The sequence below is a fragment of the Papio anubis genome, chromosome 17 (genome assembly GCF_008728515.1).
Source record: "Papio anubis isolate 15944 chromosome 17, Panubis1.0, whole genome shotgun sequence".
Classification (NCBI taxonomy): domain Eukaryota; kingdom Metazoa; phylum Chordata; class Mammalia; order Primates; family Cercopithecidae; genus Papio; species Papio anubis.
Window position 1 is genome coordinate 6,488,566 of NC_044992.1, and position 24,771 is coordinate 6,513,336.

Below are 24,771 nucleotides of genomic sequence, written 5' to 3' on the forward strand. Positions count from 1 at the left end.
TTTCAAGGACCACAAATCATTGCAATATCCAAGATGTGGTTGCCCACTCTGAGAATGCATGATCTATCTATGGCCACAGCACCCTGAACGCATCCAGTCTCATCGGATCTCAGATGCTAAGCAGGGTCAGGCCTGGTTAGTACTTGGATGGGAAAATGCAGATATAAGGCCAGTTCCTCCACCCATTCTCCAGATTTTGCCTCCTCCCTCAGGGTCTTCCCCTCATCACTTACACCCAAGGCCTCCAGCATCGTAACCTGTCCCTCTCACTAGCTCTACTGATTACCCATCTCCAGCTCTGGCCTTCTGTCTGTTCCCTTCACAGCCTATTTCTCAAAAGGCAGGCTACCCTCCAAAATGCACTCTGCCTCCATCTCTCCACTGAATCTATTCTCTGTAATATCACGAACACACTCTGTGGGCCCACACGCACACACACTCTTTCAGCCAGTATTCCCCTGTAAGAGCACATTACCAGCCCTTGCCTAGGACATAGCAATACTGAATGATGTCTTTCACCACAACTGTTTATAACCATCTGAAGCCTTTTTCCCAGCTTTACTGAGGTATGACTGACAAACAAAAGTTGGCTATTTTAGGGTGCATGACGTGATGTTTACTATATGTCTACATTTTGAAATGATTGCCACAATCAAGCTAGTTAATATATCCATCACCTCACATAGTTACCTTTTTTTCATTGTGCTGAAAATACTTCAGCAAATTTCCAGTATACAATACATTATTATTAACTATAGTCACTGCTGTGGTTGGGATATGGTTTGTTTGTCCCCATCAAATGTCATGTTGAAATTTAATCCCCAACTGGGAGTGGTAGCTCACGCCTGTAATCCTAGCAGTTTCAGAGGCTGAGGTGGGCAGATTGCTTGAGCCAAGGCATTAGAGACCAGCCACCGGCAGCATGGGTGACTTCCCCTGTCTCTACAAAAAAAAAAAATTAGCCAGGCATGGTGGCACATACCTGTAGTCTCAGCTACTAGAGAGGCTAAGGTGGGAGGATCGCTTGAGCCCGGGGAAGTCAAGGCTGCAGTGACCTGAGACTTCACCACTGCACTCCAGCCTGGGCAACAGAGTGAGACCCTATCAAAAAAAAAAAAAAAAAAAGGAAATGTAATCCACAGTGTAGCAGTGTTGGGAGGTGGGGCCTAGTGAGAAGTGTTTGGGCTACGGGGGTGGATCCCTCATGAATGGCCTGGTGCCCTTCTCACAGTAGTGAGTTCTCACTCTCATGAGCCTGGATTGATTTGTGGGGGAATGAACTCAATCCCATGACAGTGCGTTATTTATAAAAGCCAAGAGCTGCCCACCCAGGTTTTGGTTCCTCTTCACAGGTTACTCCCATTTCCCAGCACTTAGGCCAGCCACCATGTTTCAACTCATCACAAAAGCCTTCACCAGCCAGGTGCAGTGGCTCATGCCTGTAATCTCAGCACTTTGGGAGGCCGAGGTGGGTGGATCACGATGTCAGGGTCAGGAACCATCCCTGGCCAATGAACTACAATCCTACTAAAAATACAAAAAATTAGCTGGTCATGGCACTGGCCTTGTAGTCCCAGCTACTCAGGCAAAGGAGCAGTTGAACTGCTTGAACAGGAGTGAAAGGTGGTTGCAGAGAGGGAGTGAGGATGAAACCTGCCTCCAGCCTGGCAACAGAGCAAGACTCCCATCTCAAAAAAAAAAGAAAGAAAAGAAAAGAAAGTGAGATAGCAGCCCGAGGCAGTGAGCTCAAGCCTGTAATCCCAGCACTGGGAGGCCGAGGCGAGGTGGATCGCGAGGTCATGAGATCGAGACCATCCTGAAGCTAACCCAGTGAAACCCGTCTACACTATAAAATACAAAAGCCTGGCAGGGCCGAGGTGGTGAGAGCCTGTAGTCCCAGCTACTCAGGAGGCTAGAGGCAGGAGATAAGAAGTGAACCGGAGAGGCAGGAGGCTGTAGTGAGCTGAGATCGGACCTGCACTCCAGCCTGAAGGCGACAGAAGCCGAGACTCTGTCTCAAAAAAAAAAGAAAGAAAGTGAGATAAGCGGCGGACAGTGGCTCAAGCCTGTAATCCCAGCACTTTGGGAGGCCGAGGCGGGTGGATCGAGGTCAGGAGAATCAGAGACCATCACAAGCTATGCGGTGAAACCCCGTCTCTACTAAAAATACAAAACTAATGAAACAAGGTGGCGAGCATGAATCTAGCTACTCGGGGAGGCTGGGCAAGGAGGAAATAAAGTGAACCGGGAGAAGCGGGCTTACAGTGAGCTGAGATCCGACCACTGCCTCCAACCTAGGCGACAAGAAGCGAACTCCTGTCTCAAAAAAAAAAAAAAAAAGAAAGTGAGATAGCATTATTACTAATATAGAGAAAGCTTTAGTGGTTGGGAGAGATTAAACAATCCACAACATTCCCTTAAACCAAGCCTAATCCAGAACAAGGCTCAAACTTTCTTCAAGTCTTCAAGTCTGTGAAGGGTGAGAGAGGTGAGGAAGCTGCAGGAAGCTAGCAGAGTTGACTCGTGAGATTTAAGGAAATTAGCCTTCTCCATAACATCAAAGTGCAAGGTGAAGCAGCAAGTGCTGATGGAGAAGCTGCAGCAAGTTCTCCAGAAGATAATTGAAGAAGGTGGCTACACTAAACAACAGATTTTCACTGCAGTTTAAAGTCTTATATTGGAAGAAGATATCATCTAGGACTTTCATAGCTAGAGAGGAAAAGTCAATACCTGCCTTCAAAACTTCAAAGGGAGGCCGGGTGCAGTGGCTCATGCCTATAAGTTTAAAGTCTCATATTGGAAGAAGATGCCATCTAGGACTTTCATAGCTAGAGAGGAGAAGTCAATACCTGCCTTCAAAATTTCAAAGGGAGGCTGGACGCGGTGGCTCACGCCTGTAACCCCAGCACTTTGGGAGGCCGAGGGGGTGGATCACAAGGTCAAGAGTTCGAGACCAGCCTGGCCAACATGGTGAAACTCCATCTCTACTAAATATACAAAAATTAGCCGTGCATGGTGGCACATGCCTGTAGTCCCAGCTGCTCGGGAGACTGAGGCAGGACAATCGCTTGAACCCGGGAGGCGGAGGTTGCAGTGAGCCGAGATCGTGCCACTGCACTCCGGCCTGGGCGACAGAGCGAGACTCTGTCTCAAAAACAACACAAAAAAAAACTTCAAAGGGCAAGGTGAGTCTCACGAGAAGCTAATGCAGCTGGTGACTTTAAGTTGAAGCCAGTGCCCATTTATCATTCTGAAAATCCAAGGGCCCTTGAGAATTTGCTAAATCTACTCTGCCTGTGTCTTTACATGGAACAACAAAGCCTGGATGACACATCTGCTTACATCATGATTTACTAAATATTTTTTTTTTTTTTTTTTTTGAGGCGAGTCACAAGCTCTGCTCGCCAGGCTGGAGTGCAGTGGCGAGGATATCTCAGCTCACCACAAGCTTCCGCCATCCTAACTACGCCATTCTCAGCCTCCGGTAGCTGGGACTACAGGCTCTACCGCCCGGCTGGATTTTTGTATTTTTCGTAGAGGCGGAGGAGACTCACCGTGTTAACCAGGATGGTCTCGATCTCGACCTGCGTGATCATCCGTCGACACCTCCCAGAAGTCTTTGGATACAAACTTGAACTACCTTTCCAACCGAATTATAAATATTTTAAACCCACTGTTCATACCTACTGCCCACAAAAAAGATTCCTTTCAAAATATGACTACTCATTTAGAATGCACCTGTCACCCAAGAGCTCTGATGGAGATGTACAGGGAGATTAATGCTGTTTTCGTGACTGCTAACACATCATTCATTCTGCAGCCCATGGATCAAGGAGTAATTTTGACCTTCACATGTAATCATTTCAAAAAAACAGGGCCGAGGCGGGTGTATCACCTGAGGTCAGGAGTTTGAGACCAGCCCGACCAACATGGTGAAACCCTGTCTCTACTAAAATTACAAAAATTAGCTGGATATGATGGTGGCGGGGACCTGTAATCCCAGCTACTCGGGAGGCTGAGGCAGGAGAATCGCTTGAACCCGGGAGGTGGAGGTTGCAGTGAGCCGAGATTGTGCCACTGCGCTCCAGCCTGGGCAACAAGAGCGAAAACTACGTCACACACACACACACACACAAAAACCTGACTGCAGTTTGAGCCACACTGGCAGAGGAGAAAGGAAAAGGATGAAACTATTCTTGTGTAGAAAAACTCTTTAACAAGCCTTTTTGGCTCCGAAATGTAAGGTCTACCCCCATCACCCACATCCCCTGGGCCATAGCCTAATGGAAGAAGCTTTGATCAAGAAGGTAAATTAGCTGAGTGCGGTGGCTCACGCCTGTAATCCCAGCACTTTGGCAGGATGAAGTGTGCAGATCACTTGAGGCCAGGAGTTTGAGACCAGCCTGGTCAACATGGCAAAAACCTCTCTCTATTTAAAAAAATATATATATATACACCAAAACTTAGCTGGGTATGGTGGCAGGCGCCTATAATCCTAGCTACTCAGGAGGCTGAGGCAGCAGAATCGCTCGAACCCAGGAGGCGGAGGTTGCAGTGAGCCAAGATCATGCCACTGCACTCCAGCCTGAGCAACAGAGTGAGACTCTGTCTCAAAAAATAATAATAATAATAAGTTAAATTGTTCTGTAGAGAGGTAATGGGAATGCGGGAGTTGGCTACTGGCATAGACAGCAGGGAATCAGGAGTTTGAAAGAAGAAAGTTTACATTTGGCATGCACGTGTGCCCACGCGGGCTTTCCTACTGCAAAGGGCGCTGGCAAAATAAAGCCCCTGGTCCTTCCTATATCATAAATAAGCAAAATGGCAGTTGTCAGGGACAAATAACAATTTAAAAATAAAACGGCCAGGTGCGGTGGCTCGCCCCTGTAGTCCCAGCACTTTGGGAGGGAGGCCAAGGCTGGTGGATCACTTGAGCCCAGGAGTTTGAGACCAGCTTGGGCAACATGGCAAAACCCCATCTCTACAAAAAATACAAAAATTAGTCGGGCGTGGTGGCGCGGGCCTGTAGTCCCAGCTACTGGGGAGGCTGAGGCAGTATAATCACCTGAGCCTGGGAGATCGAGGTTGCAGTGAGCCGTGATGGCGCCATTGCCCTCCAGTCTGGGTGACAGAGTGAGACCCTGTCTCAAAAAAAAAAAAAAAAAAAAGCCTCCTAGTCAGTTTGAGCTATTATAACTAAATACCAGCCAGGCACGGTGGCTATGCCTGTAACCCCAGCACTTTGGGAGGCCAAGGTGGGGGAATCACCTGAGGTCAGGAGTTGGAGACCAGCCTGGCCAACATGGTGAAACCCCGTCTCTACCAAAAATACAAAAATTAGCCAGATGTAGTGGTGCCCACCTGTAGTCCCAGCTACTCAGGAGACTGAGACAAGAGAATTGCTTGAAACCGGGAGGTAGAGACTGCAGTGGGCCAAGGTTGTGCCATTGCACTCCAGTCTGGGCAACAGAGCAAGACTCCATCTCAAAAAAAAAAAAAAAAAAAATTAAAGGCTTAGTTCTCCCTGTTGAAAATAAGGGAAGAGACTTCTCCACCCTCTCTTTTCTTGGAAAATTTGCTTTAGAAAACTTGTAAATTTTTTTTTTTTTTTTTTTTTTTTTTTTTTTTTTTGAGATGGAGTCTCGCTCTTGTCGCCCAGGCTGGAGTACAGTGGCACAATCTTGGCTCACTGCAACCTCCACCTCCCAGGTTCAAGCGATTTTCCCGCCTCAGCCTCCCAAGTTGGTGGGGTTACAGGCATCTGCCACCACACCTGGCTAATATTTTTTATTTTTAGTAGAGATGGGGTTTCCCCATGTTGGCCAGACTGGTCTCAAACTCCTGACCTCAGGTGATCCACCCATGTCAGCCTCCCAAAGTGCTGGGATTACAGGCGTGAGCCACCACACCTGGCAAGAAAACTTGTAAGTTATTTTCTGTCTCTTCAAAATGTGTATAAATCTTTTCAGAAGCCACACAGCCCTTTGCCAGCTCTACTACTCAGGAATGTCTTTCACAAAGACCCGGGAGCCATCTCCTTGAAATGTAAACACCAAGAAAGATGGAGCCTTCATTTCCCAGTTTCTGTGGGAGGGTAGGACTAACTTAGATGGACACTTTGCTTAAGCTGCAAAACTATCTGCTGTCATAAAAATCTGAAAAGCTGGCTGGGCACGGTGGCTCATGCCTGTAATCCTAGCACTTTGGGAAGCCGAGGCGGGTGGATCACCTGAGGTCAGGAGTTTGAGGTCAGTAGCCTGGCCAACATGGCAAAACCCCATCTCTACTAAAAATACAAAAACTAGCTAGGCTTGGTGGCTCACACCTGTACTCCCAGCTACTCAGGAAGCTGAGGCCGGAGAATCGCTTGAACCTGGGAGGTGGAGGTTGCACTGAGTTGAGATCACGCCACTGCACTCCAGCCTGGGCAACAGTGAGACTCCATCTTAAAAAAAAAAAAAAAAAAAAAAGTGAGAGAGAGAGAAGTTTTTCTTCTGATTAAACCAATTAGCTAACATAGATGGTCATCACAATTGTCAGATGCCTCTAGACTGCACTATATGTGACAAATGGTGCTATCAAGTCCTCCTAAGGATTAGTTTTTCTTGAGAACACGTATGTAATGGGCCGTAACTGCTTAGCTAGATAAGAGTGAGACTTCCTTCTGCCTCTGCAGTCTCTTAGCAACTGCCTGTGGTGTGCATCACATTCTGGTTTAATGTTTATTCAATAATAAAACTGTTTTCTTTCTTCACTACTTTCGTGGAGAGGTTTTTTCTGGGTTGGGAGAACATTGTGCTTCTAATTATATTCTCCCAACATAGCACATGTGCTTAAAAGGGAAACAAAAGGGGGAGGGGGAAGGGTCTAGAGTGGTAAGAGCTCTAGTGAGAGACTAGGCCTAGAGAGGGACATGGAGAAACAGCATGGGAAGAGGAACGGGAGAGGAGCAATGCTAACATGCGCTTGTAAATAATAAAATCATAGCAGCTAATACATAGAGGGACTATGCGCCACGCACTGTTCTCACTGTTTAGCCATATTCACTTATTTAGCATGCGCAGTAGCTTGAATCTGTTCTCTCAATTATTCATTCCCTCTCTCTGCACATGGCCGTGGAGTACACTGGAGTGGGCAGAAAAGGAGTCACAAAACAGCAGAGAAACAGTGCTTTTGGAAGTAGGTATGAGACAAACTCTTTTCTAGGCAAAAGTAACCCACGAAAATGTGTGTGGAAAGGCCAGATCCTACTATTAGGCAGGATGGGAATTTGAGCCATTTTATTTGGATATTACAGAATAGGGTGACCCCAGAAAACTGGAAGAACTGGGGACCAGCAAATGGCAGACCTGCAGTCCTGAGTACAGAGAATGTAGGCCAGAGTGGACCTAGAAGACAAGAAAGGGAATCGAATCCAGTAAGGGGCAGACACTTCTGGGAGGTCTGGAGGCTGGAAGGCGGGGCTGAAACTCCCACTCACTTACCTCTACCAACAACTAGGGCATCAAGTCATTTTTGAGGACTGGCTCAAGAAGGCAGATTTACCTTACACAGATTTACCTAGCCCAGGCCACCAGATACATCCACGGAGAGTCAAATGCATATCATCACTTGGATCAAGATCTAGACAGAGACCTGTGCAGCAGGCTTCATCTGACTGATTCCTGGACGGGAGACAAAGCCTGAGCTCCGAATCATCCTTCAATGTTTACAAAGGCCCTAAACAGCAGTTGGCCAATTGCTGTTCCTGGATTTCCAGGAGACCTGAGACCCATGAAGGACCAGGAAACAGCTTGGGGATAAAAGATTAACCTGGAACCTACTGGAGCGGAAGGGGCTGCGCTCACCTGGAAAGGACAAAGCTCGTGGGAAAGGACAAAGCTCGTGGGAACTGCCCATGTAGGCCAGGTCCCTAAGCAATTCCATCCGCACCGGAACAACCCGACTGGTGTTCCTGGGCGCCTAACACTGTCCGTACCCGCTATGGAGGTTGGACAAAATGAGATTTTCACTGCCCTGCCCCAGGCCTCTCTCAAAGGTCTGGCCCATGATATTTGGTGTACATTGGCACCCCAAAGCCCAGATATTTGAAACGGGGTGGGGAGCAGGTGTTGAGCTGCTACATTTCCAGGTTCTAGGTAGCCTGGGGAACCCCTGGTCATTGACAGAAGCACAGCGTTCAAGGCCGGCAGAGCTCAGGTACTAGAAGACACATGGGCAGCGCCGGGTCTAGCTGCGGGACATCCCCAGACCCCAGCACAGCCTCCCAGGCCGACCTTCCAGAAGCCGGCCCACTGCCTTCCCCGGGTCCCAGCCCAGAAAAGCGAAGACCTTCCCCTCCGTTTGAAAGATGGACTCATCCCCTACTTCCTCCTAGCTCCCTAGAAGACCTGGAGACCTCGGGAAGTGTCCTCATCCATGTTCGCTCCAACCCAGGGGCTCCTGCCCACCCCGATCCCGCTTCCCGGGAGGTGCAGGAAAGCCAGCCGCACCCACCCCGTTGGCCTCACCCCGGCTCGGGCCCCTTTATCATCCCGCAGCTACGCTCCGACCAGGAGGCACAGCCAGTCCCCGCAGCCGGCTCTACCGCTCTGCTCGCAGGTTTGGGCTAGTCTGGGGCGGGGACTTGGGAGCGCCTAAAACTTGCGAGGAGGGCGGGGCCGCAGACCCGTCATTTAAAGGTCGGAACTGGCCCTGAGGCGCCAGCAGCCCTGGGCGGTCCCGGGAATCGCGCAGTACCGGGATCCCCTCGCCTAGGCTGCTGGGGGGCGCCATGGGCCGCTACCGCATCCGCGTGGCCACCGGGGCCTGGCTCTTCTCCGGGTCGCACAACCGCGTGCAGCTTTGGCTGGTCGGGGCGCGCGGGGAGGCGGAGCTGGAGCTGCAGCTGCGGCCGGCGCGGGGAGAGGTCAGCGTGGGGAGCGAGGGGAGCGGGGGCAGCGGGGGGAGCGGGGGCAGCGGGGACTCAGGGCCGGGCCGAGCTGGGCTTGCGGCGGGAGGGCGGGAGGCTGGGGGCGAGGTGACAGCGCGACCTCGCGGACTGGGACTTCCACGAAGTTGGGACGCGTGGGGCAAGATCAGGGACAGGGTCCGGAGCTGGGATCCCGGGCTGGGCTCAACCCCATCTCCCTTCCCCGCCCCTGGTCCCGGCAGCCTCCAGTTCCTTCTCCCACTGACCCAGAGCCAAAGTAAGTATAAGGCGAGGGGCCAGACGTGAAGCTACTCCAAGCACCGGCGCGGGGAGAGCTCAGTTAATGGGACCCACGGGGGCGATGCTGCTCCAGCATCAGCTCCAGGCACTGCGGGCCCTCGTTCTCCACCTGACTCCGGACGTCTGAGACCCAAAGAGCAGATCTTGCGTGGGCGGGAACGAGGCGATGCTGTCTTTGGCGGCCCTGAGAAACTGAGGTTGCACAGGAGAGCGGCTCCGTCCTCGAAACGGCGTCGGTCGGGTCCCTCCTACTAAGTCTGGCCTGGGTCTGGCCCGCACAGGAGGAGGAGTTTGATCGTGACGTTGCAGAGGACTTGGGGCTCCTGCAGTTCGTGAGGCTGCGCAAACACCACTGGCTGGTGGACGACGCATGGTTCTGTGACCGCATCACGGTGCAGGGCCCTGGAGCCTGCGCGGAGGCGGCTTTCCCGTGCTACCGCTGGGTGCAGGGCGAGGACATCCTGAGCCTGCCCGAGGGCACCGGTGAGAAGGCGGCGTCGGGGAAGGAGGCGCAAGGTCCCGGGAACTGCTGCGGGGCTAGGAGGACAGAGCTAATGACGGTCGGAGCGGACTTAGAGGATGTATGGGCCCAGCGCAAGCGAAGTGTAGGGAACCCAGGGTGCTGGACAGGAAACGGGAAGGAGTTATGAATTCCCAAAGTTGTACACAGGCTAAGAGAGACTGCACTTGAGGCTGGAGGCAGGGAGTAAGTGATCTGGAGATCCCATCTTCCAAGAAGGCAAAGACAGAAAGTGGGAGTTGCAGCGATCCAGGAAAACAGAGATGCAAAGTAAACGTAGGAAGGAGATGTCGAGGTGACTCAGAAGTCAGGTGAGGGGACCACATGGAACAGGAGGGGGTGGGTGACCCGTGAGAGCAGACAGCTAAGGGAAGCAAACAGAGGATGCTGGAGAGCTGGTTTGGTTGGAATAACACGGAAGACACCCGCGAAAGACAAGCAGCGCACTGGCCAGCAGGAGGCAGGGAGGAATGAGGATGGCAAATACTGAATTTTTAACCACTGGTAACGAGTAAAAGAGAGATGAATCCAGAGACGAGTGAGGGTGGTAGGGATGGAACATCAAATCTATGACTTTGAGACAGGTGAGTGTAAATGCAGAAAAGAGCCAGAATAAGTCAATAGATACAAACTATGATGGTAAATCCAGAAAGGTGAGGTTAAAAAAAAAAAAAAAAGGCAAATGTAGAATCTTTTGAGGACAGGTGAAGGTGTGGCAGGTGAGGTTTAAGATGTGAAATTAATCAAAGCAATTTGTAGTAGACAGTAGGCGTAGGTGTAGAGGTGACTAAGATTTCATCACCTTAATTAAGGTGATTTTTTTCCAACCATAGATATTGATGAAGTAAGGCTAGGTAGGGGAAGATGAGAGAAGGAGCAAGAAATGGTGGCAAACAGGAGGTTTTTATCTATAGGCGAAGGATGAGGGCTGAAATAAGAGAAAGCAGGGGTGCAAAGTTGGCAAAGATGGGAAAAATGTGTCTGGGGGATAATCAAATGAGGCAAAGCCAAAGATAAACGCAACAGTGCATGGCTGAAAACATGGAATACGGCTACCCACAGGGAGATGAGGACAAGAGGTGGGCATAGGACCAGACAGAGCCGTGAGGCCAACTGTCCTCATGTCTCCCCAGCCCGCCTGCCAGGAGACAATGCCTTGGATGTGTTCCAGAAGCATCGAGAGAAGGAACTGAAAGACAGACAGCAGATCTACTGGTGACCACCCACCCCTTAAACTCCCCCTGCCACCACTATCCCACCCCGTCCCTGCCCCTGCCCCCATCACTGACCATGACATCCTTCCTGAAGCTTTGTCCTCAACTCCTAGCTGGGCCACCTGGAAGGAAGGGTTACCCCTGACCATCGCTGCAGAGCGTAAGGATGATCTACCTCCAAATATGAGATTCCATGAGGAGAAGAGGCTGGACTTTGAATGGACACTGAAGGCAGGGTGAGAAAAAGGCTGGACCTAGGAGTGAAATAAGGGCTGGGAGGTCCAAGAATGATGGTAGATGGTGAGGAACTGAGGGATCAGCTGATGAGTTAAGCCTCAATACCTGTCCTAGGGCTCTGGAGATGGCCCTCAAACGTGTTTACACCCTCCTGAGCTCCTGGAACTGCCTAGAAGACTTTGATCAGATCTTCTGGGGCCAGAAGAGTGCCCTGGCTGGTCAGTGGTTCCCCCAGGTCTCCATAATCCTTTAATGGCCCCTCTGGATGACTCATCACACTCCACAGTCCCCTGTAACTCTTTGCAAGAAGAGACCTTATCATATCTGGTCAACTCAGAGAGGCCTTGAGAATGAAAACTCAGAAGCTGGGTTCAGGGTGGGTCATATACCTGAACCCCTGGGGTTGACTCTGGAGGAGGGATATGCAGGCTGTGGTACATATATCCTCCTTCCACCGCCCCCCACAGAGAAGGTTCACCAGTGCTGGCAGGATGATGAGCTGTTCGGCTACCAGTTCGTCAATGGTGCCAACCCCATGCTGTTGAGACGCTCGACCTCTCTGCCCTCCAGGCTAGCGCTGCCCTCGGGGATGGAAGAGCTTCGGTCTCAACTGGAGAAAGAACTTCAGGTACCTCTCCTTCCCCTGCCTGGCACTGTTCTCTCCTTAGTAGTGTGGTGAGAACGGACAGATAGAAACCAAACTGAGTCAGAGGAAGGCAGACTGCAGTACTGCGCTGCCCCTTGGTGCAGTCCTGTGCTGGAAAAATACAGAAATAAAATATGGAGCGGAAAAAACTATGAGGAGCTCCCAGCATGAAGGGGAAAACAGAATGGACCCCCAGCACACAGCGAGGGGCTGGAGATGTTAGCAGGAACAGTGACATGCGCTGGCCGCAGTGTTTTGGACTCCAGTGTTCACGGGCAGGGAGAAAAGTGAGGAAGTGCCATCAGGTGCAGAGAATCTGGGCGGCTTTCTAGACAAAGAGAGCGGGGTTTGGAAGCGATGGACTGTCCTGAGGACAAGCCTAGGCAAAATGTGTGCATGTGCACGTGTGTGCTGTATGTGGTGGCAGGGGCAGCGAGGAGAAGCTCTCTGGAATATTTGGCAGAGGAGGTGAGATTTGAATAGGGAAGGAAAGAGCATTTGCTGAGCTGATAGGAGCCAAAACCAGAGCGCACACCATTCAGGAATGATCGGAAAGGTGCCTGGCCATTTGACAGGGGATCAGTTTACAATGCCTGTGATGCCAACTGGATTGAGCAGGCCTGGTTCCAAACCCAGATCTGCCACCACATCCACGCACAAGACATCTACCCTCAGGCCGGGCGCGGTGGCTCAAGCCTGTAATCCCAGCACTTTGGGAGGCCGAGATGGGCGGATCACGAGGTCAGGAGATCGAGACCATCCTGGCTAACACGGTGAAACCCCGTCTCTACTAAGAAATACAAAAACTAGCCGGGCGAGGTGGCAGCGCCTGTAGTCCCAGCTACTCGGGAGGCTGAGGCAGGAGAATGGCGTGAACCCGGGAGGCGGAGCTTGCAGTGAGCTGAGATCCGGCCACTGCACTCCAGCCTGGGCGACAGCGCGAGACTCGGTCTCAAAAAAAAAAAAAAAAAAAAAAAAAAAAAAGACATCTACCCTCACCAGACTGTTTCTTCACTTTAAGATGACAGGAACTGGACCAGGGGCTCTAGTTCTCCCAGCAGGACTCCGGTACTGACACAGGAGAACGGCAAGAAGCCAGACTAAATCTCTTGCCCTTTGCCCTGGCCCCCTGGGGGTAGACTTTGAACTCTCAAAATGGATACATCCCTCCTGTCCCCAGAATGGTTCCCTGTTTGAAGCTGACTTCATCCTTCTGGATGGAATTCCAGCCAATGTGATCCGAGGAGAGAAGCAGTACCTGGCTGCCCCCCTCGTCATGCTGAAGATGGAGCCTAACGGGAAACTGCTGCCCATGGTCATCCAGGTAAGGGCCCTGGGCCTCTCCAGCAATGCTGCACTCTGTTCACCTCAACCTCTGCTCCCAGGGACCCAGCCCCCGGCTCTTGGCTCCCAAACCCCATCCTCACTCAGTGAGACTTGCCTTCATGTCACTATTTGCCTGTACTCTCGTCTCCCCTGCTCTCGTCTCCCCTGCCTCATCCAACTAGAAGTACTTGTTCAAGAGTCAAAATGGCCTCTTGGAGTTCTCATCCTGTATCCAATGGTCCTCAAACTTCAGTGTGCATCAGAATCACCTGAAGTGCTTGTTGAAATGCAGATTTCTAGATCCCACCACCAGATTCAGTATGTCTGGGGTGGGAACTGAGAGTTTGCGCTTTTGTAAGTTCCAAAGTGATGCTGACACTACCAGTTCAGGACTACACTTTGAGAATCACTATTTAATCTCTCTGTGGCCTCTGACTCTGAACCCTCATCATCTCTTCAATATCTTGTCTCTCAATTTTTTTTTTTCTTTGAGACATAATCTCACTGTATCACCCAGGCTGGTGTACAGTGGTGCGATCTTGGCTCACTGCAACGTGCGCCTCCTGGGTTCAAGCGATTCTCCACCTCAGTCCCTCCAGTAGCTGGGACCACAGGCATGCGCCACCACGCCTGGCTAATTTTTGTATCTTTTGTAGAGATGGGGTTTCGCCATCTTCCCCGGGCTGGTCTTGAACTTCTGGGCTCAAGTAATCTGCCTGCCTCGGCCTCCCAAAGTGCTGGGATTACAGGTGTGAGCCACCGCACCTGGCCTTCTCTCACTATTCCTAACAGTCAGGTGACAAGAACTGTCAATAATCTCACACCTCCTGCTTCTCTTTCACATTCCACCACCCTCTGAGCGCCAACCACCATCTGGCCCAACCAGAGAACAGGGCCTCCTTCTGGACCCCCTTCCTCCAGCCCCTCCTGCCCTCCACCTGACATCAGGGCACTCCAGCTAGCGAGCGGCAGGCTGGGAGGGTTCGCAGTCCTCCTGCCAGACTGTAACCTCCTAGAAGGCAATAATCTTACTTAGTCATCTCTGTTTCCTCGAGAATGCTGACTAGAATGTCATATACGGGATGGGAGTTCAATCATTTCTCTTTCTCCCAGATTCAGCCTCCCAACCCCAGCTCTCCAACCCCAACACTGTTCCTGCCCTCGGACCCCCCACTTGCCTGGCTCCTGGCAAAGTCCTGGGTCCGAAATTCAGATTTCCAACTGCACCAGCTCCAGTACCACCTGCTGAACACGCATCTGGTGGCTGAGGTCATAGCTGTCGCCACCATGCGGTGCCTCCCAGGACTGCACCCCATCTTCAAGGTACTTATTAATCTATTCAATCACATATCCCTCAGACCCCAGAGAGAGGAACAGCCCAATATCAAATGATATTGCAGCAGCAAAAACTCTTTGTCGCAATATGTGACTGAAGAGGAGACTGTATCGATATCTTGAGATGTTGATTTTAATTACGTGTATTAAGTTTAGTCACTTAACATTATACAGGAACCCTCTGAAATTCTCAGAGATCTGACCATCTAGCAGTGTGCTCACAGCAGAGCTTGAACACTGTTAGTAAAACAAAAGCCGTATTCCTACCTTAGATTTAGTATTCAGCCAGAAAAACAAGTGGTGCCCATAAGAACCAACCAGAGAACAGTATCTGGTACTAGAGTTTGAAATCACAAGGGACAGCCTATAACAGTCTAGTATTGATGAAGAATGTTTCTCCCCAACTGAGGAGTCAGCTAAGTAGAAACAGATCAAAAGACAAGGAAGAGCAGCCAGCAAGCCACTCATACCTGCCCAACAGTAAGGTAGATAGAGATGTACGTTAGCATGGTAATGACAGGAATGAAAAGGAAAGAATCTAAAATGTAGTGAAGGGAGGAAACAGTAGCTGCAGCTTGCCTGGGTGTAAGAGAGAGAAAAGCCAGAAGTCCAAGCTTCTGCCACACCTGTAAGTCCATGGGGCGGGTGTGTTATACTGACCTAGAAATACTGTGGTTTTAAGAGCTGGGTGTGGTGGTTCATGCCTGTAATCCCAGTGCTTTGGGTGGCCAAAGCAGTATGATTGCTTAAGACCAGGAGTTCAAGACCAGCCTGGGCAACACAGCAAGTCCCAGTCTCTAAATTAAAAAAAAAAAAAAAGAAAGAAAGAAATACTATAATTTTATAAAACAGTGAGTTCAGTATATATCGCTAGGGAGAAGGCAAAATAAGACCTGTGCTTGCTTAAGAAAATGTTTTTAAAATCTTGATGAGGCTGGGCGCAGTGGCTCACGCCTGTAATCCCAGCACTTTGGGAGGCCAAGGCGGGTGGATCATGAGGTCAGGAGATCGAGACCATCCTGGCTAATGCGGTGAAACCCCGTCTCTACTAAAAATACAAAAAAATTAGCGAGGCGTGCTGGCGGGCGCCTGTAGTCCCAGCTTCTCGGGAGGCTGAGGCGGGAGAATGGTGTGAACCCGGGAGGTGGCGGAGCTTGCAGTGAGCGGAGATCGCGCCACTGCACTCCAGCCTGGGCAAAAGAGCGAGACTGAGACTCCATCCCAAAAAAAAAAAAAAATCTTGATGATACTTTACATATAGGGAATGTGGCAGAGGGAGCACAAAAATGATACAAGCTTACAAACCAGAGTAATTGTCAGAAACAGTAAAGTTAGGAGAAACCAGAGTTGGCAAAAATGAGGTGTCCGGTTTCAGCTACACGGAGTTTGATGTATTGGCAAGATATGCAAGTAAGTCCTGGGTAAAAACAACTGAATTGTTTTCAGCTGGGGGCCTCCACCCGGACCCCTCCAGCCTGGCCAGCACAGCTGTGCTGCCTCTGGAGTTACCCCTTCAGTAACATAGACAAGATGGAGACCAGTCTGATGAGTGGAATCTTGGATTGCCTTCATCTCATGCTGTCTCCTGCTTCTCCATCCTCTGCTCCACACGAACAAGAGAAGCCTCTATTTGCACTTACAATTCCCTTTCCTAGTTCAGTGCTCTCCGTGTCTCCACTCACCACAGTAATGCCATCCCCCCGGCAGACAGCTGACTTGCTGGCAGGTGCACACAAGGGTCAAGCCTGCAGCTGTTCTTTTTTTTTTTTTTTTTTTTGAGACGGAGTCTCGCTCTGTTGCCCAGGCTGGAGTGCAGTGGCCGGATCTCAGCTCACTGCAAGCTCCGCCTCCCGGGTTTACGCCATTCTCCCGCCTCAGCCTCCGAGTAGCTGGGACTACAGGCGCCCGCCACCACGCCCGGCTAGTTTTTTGTATTTTGAGTAGAGACGGGGTTTCACCATGTTAGCCAGGATGGTCTCGATCTCCTGACCTCGTGATTCACCCGCCTCGGCCTCCCAAAGTGCTGGGATTACAGGCTTGAGCCACCGCGCCCGGCCTGCCTGCAGCTGTTCTTAACAGTGGCCTATGCAGGCTCTGGCTTTGGATTGCTGGGGTCTTAGTCCTGAACCCCGGCCTCAATAATTTCCAGATGTCCTCATAAGTTCCATCGTGAGGTTGTTAGAGGTTAAAATGACTTAATGGTGTGACACAAGCTAAATGCTACAAAAAACGTTAGTTCTTGCAATTTTTTTTTTTTTTTTCAGACAAGTTCTCACTCTGTCACCCAGGCTGGAGTGCAGTGGCGTAGTCATAACTCACTGCAGCTTCAAACTCCCGCGCTGAAGCGATCCTCTAACCTCAGCCTTCAGAGTAGCTGGGACTACAGGTGTGCACCACCATGCCTGGCTAATTTTTTTTTATTTGTTGTAGAGACAGGGTTTTGCTATGTGGCCCAAGCTAGTCTCAAATTCCTGGGCTCAAGCGATCCTCCTGCCTCAGCCTCCCAAGTAACCTGGACTGCAGGCACACGCCGCCACACCCGGCTAGTTCTTGCAATTATTATTATTAGGGATTGTTCATCCTTAGGCATCCTCTCTCCTCATGTGGACTTTGGCCTTTCTGTGACATTCGGCATCTTTCATGAATCTTCTGAAAAGCTTCAGATTAACGTGAGCTGCTCTGATATCTTAACACCCAAGGTATCACTTGGGTCACTGCCAGCATCCAGCATCAACAATTCAGACAAACAGCAAAACTGCTTAAAACCTGCATATTAACTACGTGGAAAGGAAGACAAACAGTCTAAGATAAAAAGAAACACATGTAAGGACCAGGTGGCCTTTTTTTAATAGCTAAGGAAAAGCAGGACGGGAGGGGTCCAACAGTGCCTAAGTAGAGGTGGAAAAAGATTTGCTTAAACAGGTAGCTGAATACAGCTCTTCTAGTTCTGACCAAAAGTACTCTCCCCACCCATCCCCTGAAGAAACCCAACCGTGAAACAACTAAAAGATGGAGATGCAGCTCTGATAATAAGCAGGGAGGCTAGTTTCAGAGAATGTGAATGACAGAGGAGGTAGCAAAGAAAATCAGAAGGGGCTGATTCATAAGACACCTATACTCAAGGTGGAAACAATGAAGCGGACAGCTACTATTCCAGGACTCTTGCGTGGACTGGACACTCTCCAACATCCTTAGGTGAGCAGCACCACAGCCCCTGAGATAAGAGAGTCTATTACTGCCCCCTGTTGACAAAAGAAGAGATTGCAGATTCGAGGGTTATTAACTTGGCCAAGTCTCAAAATGAGGAGTAAAGTGTAGGTTAAAATCCTGGTCAGTCTGGCTCCAGGGCCCAACTCACAGGGAAGTTGGAGAGCACGAGGGTGAGTGATCAGAGCAGCAGGAGACCAGCCTGTCAAGAAAAGCATCAAGAGGAGAAGGCGCCATGCTGGGTGCCACGCCCTACCAGGAAGGACCTCAAGCATGGCCTTCACCAGTCACACCCTCCAATCCCCTCCTCTCCAGCTCCTGATCCCCCATATCCGCTACACCATGGAAATCAACACCCGGGCCCGGACCCAACTCATCTCAGATGGAGGAATTTTTGATAAGGTGAGGAGGGCACGGGGCATGGCACTGCCTCATCCATCTCTCCATGAGCTACCCCTTTCAGGATCCAAGACCAACTATGTGTGAATGTCCTCACTCTTAACCTATGAACCTGTCCCTTTTATACCCATGTCTTTTTTTTTTTTTTTTTTTTTCTGAGACACAGTCGCTCTGTCGCCCAGGCTGGAGTGCAGCAGCGTCATCTCAGCTCACTGCCACCTCCGCCTCCTGGGTTCAAGCGATTCTCCTGCCTCAGCCTCAAGTAGCTGGGATTACAGGCGCCCACCACCATGCCCAGCTGATTTTTATATTTTTAGTAGAGATGGGGTTTCACTGTGTTGGCCAGACTGGTCTCGAACTCCTGACCTCGTGATCCACCCGCCTTGGCCTCCCAACGTGCTGTATACCCATGTCTTAATATCTGAAAATCTCACATCTGCCCCGCTTTATGGAAGATGCGATGGTTCTCCAGCCCTGTTTCCCCTGCTAAGACTTGTGATCTCCTGTCCCAGGCGGTGAGCACAGGTGGAGGGGGCCATGTGCAGTTGCTTCGTCGGGCGACGGCTCAGCTGACCTACTGCTCCCTCTGTCCTCCTGACGACCTGGCTGACCGGGGCCTGCTGGGACTCCCAGGTGCTCTCTACGCCCGTGATGCTTTACGGCTCTGGGAGATCATTGCCAGGTAAGGATGAGCTGACGAATGGGGGAGGAGGAGGGCTCTGGCCTGAGGTCAGCATGGGGCAAAAGCAAGAAGGTCCAGACAGGAGAAGCAGAGAACTCAATTCTGGGGAGAGATGAGGAAGAGTGAAGTCACAGGGGGTGGCTCTGAAAATGAGGAGACTGGGATGGGGCAGAGAGAGGAGGTGAGGGGAGCTGTTGGGGGAGACTGGGGGAAGTGTCTGGAAAAATCAGGATTTCTGAGGATGTGTGACAGCAACCATGTGAATTCCTAGAACTAAGGACCCAAATCTCCCATGAGATGCTAGTGTGTTTAGAGGGCTGAGGATGTCCCAAAGGCAAGGTCTCTTCCCAGATACTGTGGAAGCATTGGGCAGATGCCACAGAAAGAGGAATGGAGGTCAGAGGCCAGGGCCTTCTGCTCTCAAGTGCCTTTTCCCCCTGGGCAGGTATGTGGAGGGGATCGTCCACCTCTTCTACCAAAGGGATGACGTAGTGAGGGGGGACCCTGAGCTGCAGGCCTGGTGTCGGGAGATCACGGAGGTGGGGCTGTGCCAGGCCCAGGACCGAGGTAAGATCCATTCCAGAGAGAGAAGAAGCTCCTGGGAGACTCTGCTAGGGCCCCTTCCCAGCCCTGCCCTTCTGGGGACAGGACCCCAGCCTCTCATCACACCTCCCTTCCTCCCTCCACACAGGAAAGCATACGTATCCCATTCCCACCTCCTCAAACTCAGGACAATTCTAGAGACCCAAGGACTGTCCTCCTCAGATTGCCTGGCCATCAACCCCTAGTCCCACCCCACCCCTGTCACAGATGCCCCTGAACTGCCATATCCTGGGGCCACCAGGCCAGAGCCACAGCTGAGAGGGGTCTGCACAGTCCCTGCTGGGCTCATATTCTCCCCTGATGGTTCCATTTTCCTAACTGAGGATGTAAATGGGAAGATTTTCCCTCCAAAACCCGTAAGGACCCACCCTGGCTTTCCGTCCCTCTCTTCCTGCCTGCCACTGTCCAGCACGCCCAGAGGGTCCAGGAATACGGCACGCTTGCTACAGTGCAAGGTCAGCTCTTGATGCAAGCTCAATCCTATACATGCTTTGCCTCAAATCCAAACTCAGCACCCTGATCCTTGGGGCTCAGGTTTCTTTGGCTAATCCAACCCTCCCACCCGAACCACCCCTTGGCCAGAATCTAGCCACTACCATATGTGAACCTCTGAGGAAGAAAAAGCCTTTGCTGAGCTCTTAGGTTTAATCACACAGGCCCCAGCCTGGACTGCTGTCACTCATCCTTTGGCCCCTCCCCTTCACACTTCAGATCTAGGCCTTGAATACCATCCTCTGCCTCTGTGGGACAACTACAGACGTTTACTGGGGAGCCCTTATGGCCAATCCTGGGAATGTGGCAAACATCCTTACCCTGGAGGGAGCCTCTCCCTGGCGAAGCTGCACCACCCCACCCTTCCAGGAACAAACTCTCTCTAGTTCTTCTCAGTACAGTCCCTTAGACTCCTAGCAGTTTGGGCTACTACAACAAAACACTGGCCGGGCACGGTGGCTCACACCTGTAATCCCAGCACTTTGGGAGGCTGAGGTCGGTGGATCACAAGGTCAGGAGTTCGAGACCAGCCTGGCCAACATAGTGAAATCCTGTCTCTACTAAAAATACAAAAATGAGCCAGGCGTGGTGGTGCGTACCTGTAATCCAGCTACTCAGGAGGCTGAGGCAGGAGAATTGCTTGAACTTGAGAGGCGGAGGTTGCAGTGAGCCGAGATCACTTCATTGCACTCCAGCCTGGGCAACAGAGTAAAACTCTGTCTAAAAAAAAAAACAAAAACAAAAACAAAACCACACACCATAGACTGGGTGGCTTACAAACAACAGAAATGTATTCCTCACAGTTCCAGAGGCTGCAAGTTCAAGATCAGGTTCTGGCGAGAGCCCTCTTCCAGGCTGCCCACAGTCGATTTCTCCCTGTATCCTCACATAGCAGAAAGATAGCAAGCTAGCTAGCTAGCTACTCTGTCCTCTGCCCATTCAGGAGGGCTGTATCCTCATGCCCTAATTATCTTGTGGGGCTCCACCTCCAAATACCATCACAATGGGATTAGATTTCAATATAAAAACTTTTCAGAGCCAAAGATACTCAGTTCATGACACACGTTAATTTAACCTCCACTAACTGCCCTCCCCCTTGTTCTCTTTCAGTTCTCATAGCTCACCTCTGTCTAGTTTTCCCAACAGGCATTTTAGAGGCTAAAATTAAAAATGCTGTGGGATTAGCAGTCAGGAATCTGAGTTCAAGGTCAGCCTCTGCCTTTTCCCGACTATGCAGTCCTGACAGTGTATTCTCTACGGGCTTTGATTTTCTTACCTATGAAATGAGAGTAATTGTATTTATTCCACTTAACTGATAAGATTATCGGGTCTCCCAGCACTTTGGGAGGCTGAGGTGAGCAGATCACCTGAGGTCAGGAGTTCGAGACCAGCCTGGCCAACACAGTGAAACCCCATCTCTACTAAAAATACAAAAATTAGCCAGGCATGGTGGTGGGCGCCTGTAATCCCAGCTACTTGGGAGGCTGAGGCAGGAGAATCACTTGAACCCGAGAGGCGGTGGTTACACTGAGCCGAGATTGTGCCACTGCACTCCAGCCTGGGCAACAGAGCAAGACTCCGTCTCAAACAAAAAAAAAAAAAAAAGATTATCGGGTCTCTGAGCCCCCATATCCACTGTAAAATGAGTGGCCTGAGCTAACCTTTGTGGGAGCCCCCCTAGCTGTGACACTGGACATCCACGACTTATTCCCCACCTTGTAACACAGACACTTGTAATTCTGTCTGGGTATAGGAGTAAGCATTCCTAAATTATTTATTTATTTTTTAATTTTTAAATAGAGACAGGCTCTTGGTCTGTCACCTGACACCAGCAATCCTCCTGCCTTGGCCTCCCAAAGTGCTGGGATTACAGGCATGAGTCACCGACCATGCATCCCTCAATTCTTAACCACTTTTTGAGGCAAGGGATATTTGGTCACTCAGAACTTTTCAGCCCCCAATGCTTCCATAACAATAATTATTACTTATTGAGCATTTATTATCGACCAGGTGATTTTGATACACCATCTCATTTATAATGTAGGTATCATCCATATTTTACAGGTGAAAAAACTGAGGTTCAAAGAGGTTAAGCTGGCCTATGGTAACTAAGTGTAAGTGACTGAGCCAGGACTCAAACCCATGTCTGATGCAAATATGTCTAAATAAAATGAACAAATACTCATCAATTCTAAAATACGGGCATCCCAAAACAATAACCTTTGTTCCTCTCCTATTCCTTTCCTGCCCAGGTTTCCCTGTCTCCTTCCAGTCCCAGAGTCAACTCTGCCATTTCCTCACCATGTGCGTCTTCACGTGCACTGCCCAGCATGCCGCCATCAACCAGGGCCAGGTATGGACAGCTGAAAGCCCAGGTCCCTGAAGGCAAGGTGACCTGAGGGAGAGATGGGAGTTCAAACCCTAAGTACCAGGGTTCTAGGGTTACAGTTTCTTCCTCCAGCTGGACTGGTATGCCTGGGTCCCTAATGCCCCATGCACAATGCGGATGCCTCCACCCACCACCAAGGAAGACGTGACAATGGCCACAGTGATGGGATCACTACCTGATGTCCAGCAGGCCTGTCTTCAAATGGCCATCTCATGGCATCTGGGTCGCCGCCAGCCGGACATGGTGAGAGGGGACTCTGGGGAGAGGGAAATGACAGTTGGAAAGGAAATATTAGAGTGGGGACTGGGCTCTAGGTGCGTTCATCTTTAGAAACTGACTGATCCTTTGTTCTGTCTCAGGTGCCTCTGGGGCATCACAAAGAAAAATATTTCTCAGGCCCCAAGCCCAAAGCTGTGCTAAGCCAATTCCAAACAGATTTGGAAAACCTGGAAAAGGAGATTACAGCCCGGAATGAGCAACTTGACTTGCCCTATGAATACCTGAAGCCCAGCTGCATAGAGAACAGTGTCACCATCTGAGCCCTAGAGTGACTCCACCTGCAAGATTTCACATCAGTTTTAGGACTGACATTTCTATCTTGAATTTCATGCTTTACTAAAGTCTCTGCTGCTAAGGCTCTATTTCCTCCCCCAGTGAAACTCCCTACATTAGTATCCCACTAGCCCAGGGGAGCAGTAAACTTTCTCTGCAAAGACTAGATCCTTTTATACGCTTTGCAGGCCCCATAGTCACTGTCCGAACTACTCAGCTCTCCTGCTACAGCATGAAGGCAGCCACAGACAACATGGAAATGAGTGTGACTATGTTCCAATAAAACTTTATGGACACAGATATGAATGTTACATCACAAAATAGTCTCTTTTGGTTTTTATTCAACTATTTAAAATGCAAAAAAATCCACAAACAAATGTGCTTTCTTTGAGACACACACAGCCAGGCTACAGACTGGATTTGGCCCTTAAACTCTGCACTAGCCTGAGGCCCTGACCCTACTTCCAAAACATCCAAGATCATGGAGCAGGGGGATTTCTTAGAAAAATCAACTTCCAGCTAACTCTCCATTCCCGGGAACTAACCTTCATGCCGGGTGGCCGATGTATAAATTCCTGACTCGGTTCTTTGGCAGTTTCCTTCCACCCATATTTCTCCTGTTCACCCATGTACCCCAAAAGTCCCTGAATAAGAATGATGCTTTGGGGGCAGAATAAAAACCACTGCCCCAAAATAGCTGCTTTCTCCAAACAGTCCCAGATGACAGGCACATACTTCATGTCTCAAAGCTACTTTCCCAGCCCCTTTAATACTCTGGGATCTATGTGTTTGTCACATTCCAAGTTATCTTTCACAAGCCTTTTAAGAACAATATGCACAAAATAAATGGACAAGAACTACAAAGTTATTCTAGGCAATGCTAGTGTTTATTTGTTAGGTCCTAGGGCCTCAAGGTCAAATGATCCCTCTCAATTATTCTGAGGTCATTGTCCTCACTAGAGTGGGTACAACTTGCTCAGTGCAAAATTGTGCTCTTCAAACATTCCTTTTTTTTTTTTTTTTTTCCTGAGACGTAGTCTCCCTCTGACGCCCAGGCTGGAATGCAGTGGCGCCATCTCGGCTCACTGCAACCTTCGCCTCCCAGGTTGAAGCGATTATCCCGCCTCAGCCTCCCGAGTAGCTGAGATCACAAGCTCGTGCCACCACGCCCGGCTAATTTTTGTAATTTTTAGTAGAGACGGGGTTTTGCCGTGTTGACCAGGCTGGTCTCGAACTCCCGACCTCAGGTGATCCGCCTGCCCCGACACTCATATTTCTAAATAATTATTACAGATCTGTCACTCATCAGTTAAGCATACAAACGGCTTTTTTGGAGAGGATGACCTATTTATATTTTTAAATCTTATATCCTACCTTATTCAAAAGACCTATCAGTTTTCCTAGTTTAAAGTAGAGAAGCAAAGTGACATTTTTATGTACATTTAACAGGACTGCTTACCTTTACAACCTGCTCAGTCGGCTTTCCCTGGACTTCTCCTAACTGCCCATTTTTCCTGAATTTGGCATCGAGAGTTACAGTATTTCAACTATGATGATAAAATATTACTTAGGAGAAACAGTTCCAATGCCAAGAACCTTAAGCAATTTTAAAGCGTTCTAGCCACAAAACCATGCCTGACCCCCAAAAGGGGGTCCTAACTCCTTTATACTGTCAGAATCTCAATTTTAAAAGGGAGGAGTGAGTAGAGATAGAAACGCTCTCTGTTGGTGATAATCTGTCTTACTTACCATTTCCCCAACACAGGAGAGACTAGGGAATTTCAGGTAAAAATCGGATGGTTCCAATCCTCCGATCCTAAGAGACCATCGCCCCAGTTCCCAAGAGCTCCGCCAGTTTGACTTTTTTGCCCAACGCCTGGTTACTGCCAGTTCCTCGTCACGTGACCTCACAGACTTGGTCACGTGACATGCCAGCCCCTTCCATTCCCGTCTGCGGG

At 50.0% G+C, this 24,771-nt stretch overlaps 1 protein-coding gene and 1 long non-coding RNA gene across 9 annotated transcripts in view; one reads left to right on the forward strand and one right to left on the reverse strand.

Annotated features, from left to right (window-relative positions):
* The window catches only part of LOC103878624, a 62,596-nt gene extending 37,841 nt beyond the window's left edge, over nt 1-24,755 (reverse strand). For 4 of the 8 annotated variants that reach the window (XR_001896189.3, XR_002517960.2, XR_638863.4 and 1 more), the window contains exons 1-3: nt 24,563-24,755; nt 22,437-22,517; nt 22,174-22,267 (exon numbers count right to left, since the gene is read on the reverse strand). This is a non-coding gene — a long non-coding RNA (uncharacterized LOC103878624). Of the gene's footprint in view, nt 1-14,600; nt 15,287-20,572; nt 20,593-21,850; nt 22,268-22,436; nt 22,518-24,562 lie in introns of those variants that run through there. The other 4 variants (XR_638864.4, XR_638860.4, XR_638868.4 and 1 more) reach the window with 4 other exon arrangements.
* On the forward strand, nt 8,694-23,129 carry ALOX12 (arachidonate 12-lipoxygenase, 12S type). The gene is made up of 14 exons (XM_003912209.5): nt 8,694-8,908; nt 9,493-9,694; nt 10,865-10,946; nt 11,059-11,181; nt 11,297-11,400; nt 11,650-11,810; nt 13,009-13,152; nt 14,268-14,477; nt 18,012-18,098; nt 18,608-18,777; nt 19,223-19,344; nt 22,125-22,225; nt 22,334-22,504; nt 22,621-23,129. Exons 1-14 carry the CDS (start codon nt 8,774-8,776, stop codon nt 22,798-22,800), a joined length of 1,992 nt encoding a protein of 663 aa, XP_003912258.2. The 5' UTR covers nt 8,694-8,773; the 3' UTR covers nt 22,801-23,129.
* Nucleotides 24,756-24,771: the final 16 nt, after the last annotated feature.

Excerpts from the sequence above, each read along its gene's own strand:
- ALOX12 (XM_003912209.5), top strand. The coding sequence starts at position 8,774 with ATGGGCCGCTACCGCATCCGCGTGGCCACCGGGGCCTGGCTCTTCTCC. Across the intron at positions 11,182-11,296 it reads GAATGGACACTGAAGGCAGG|GGCTCTGGAGATGGCCCTCA; the intron begins GTGAGAAAAAGG and ends TACCTGTCCTAG. Across the intron at positions 22,505-22,620 it reads GTCGCCGCCAGCCGGACATG|GTGCCTCTGGGGCATCACAA; the intron begins GTGAGAGGGGAC and ends GTTCTGTCTCAG.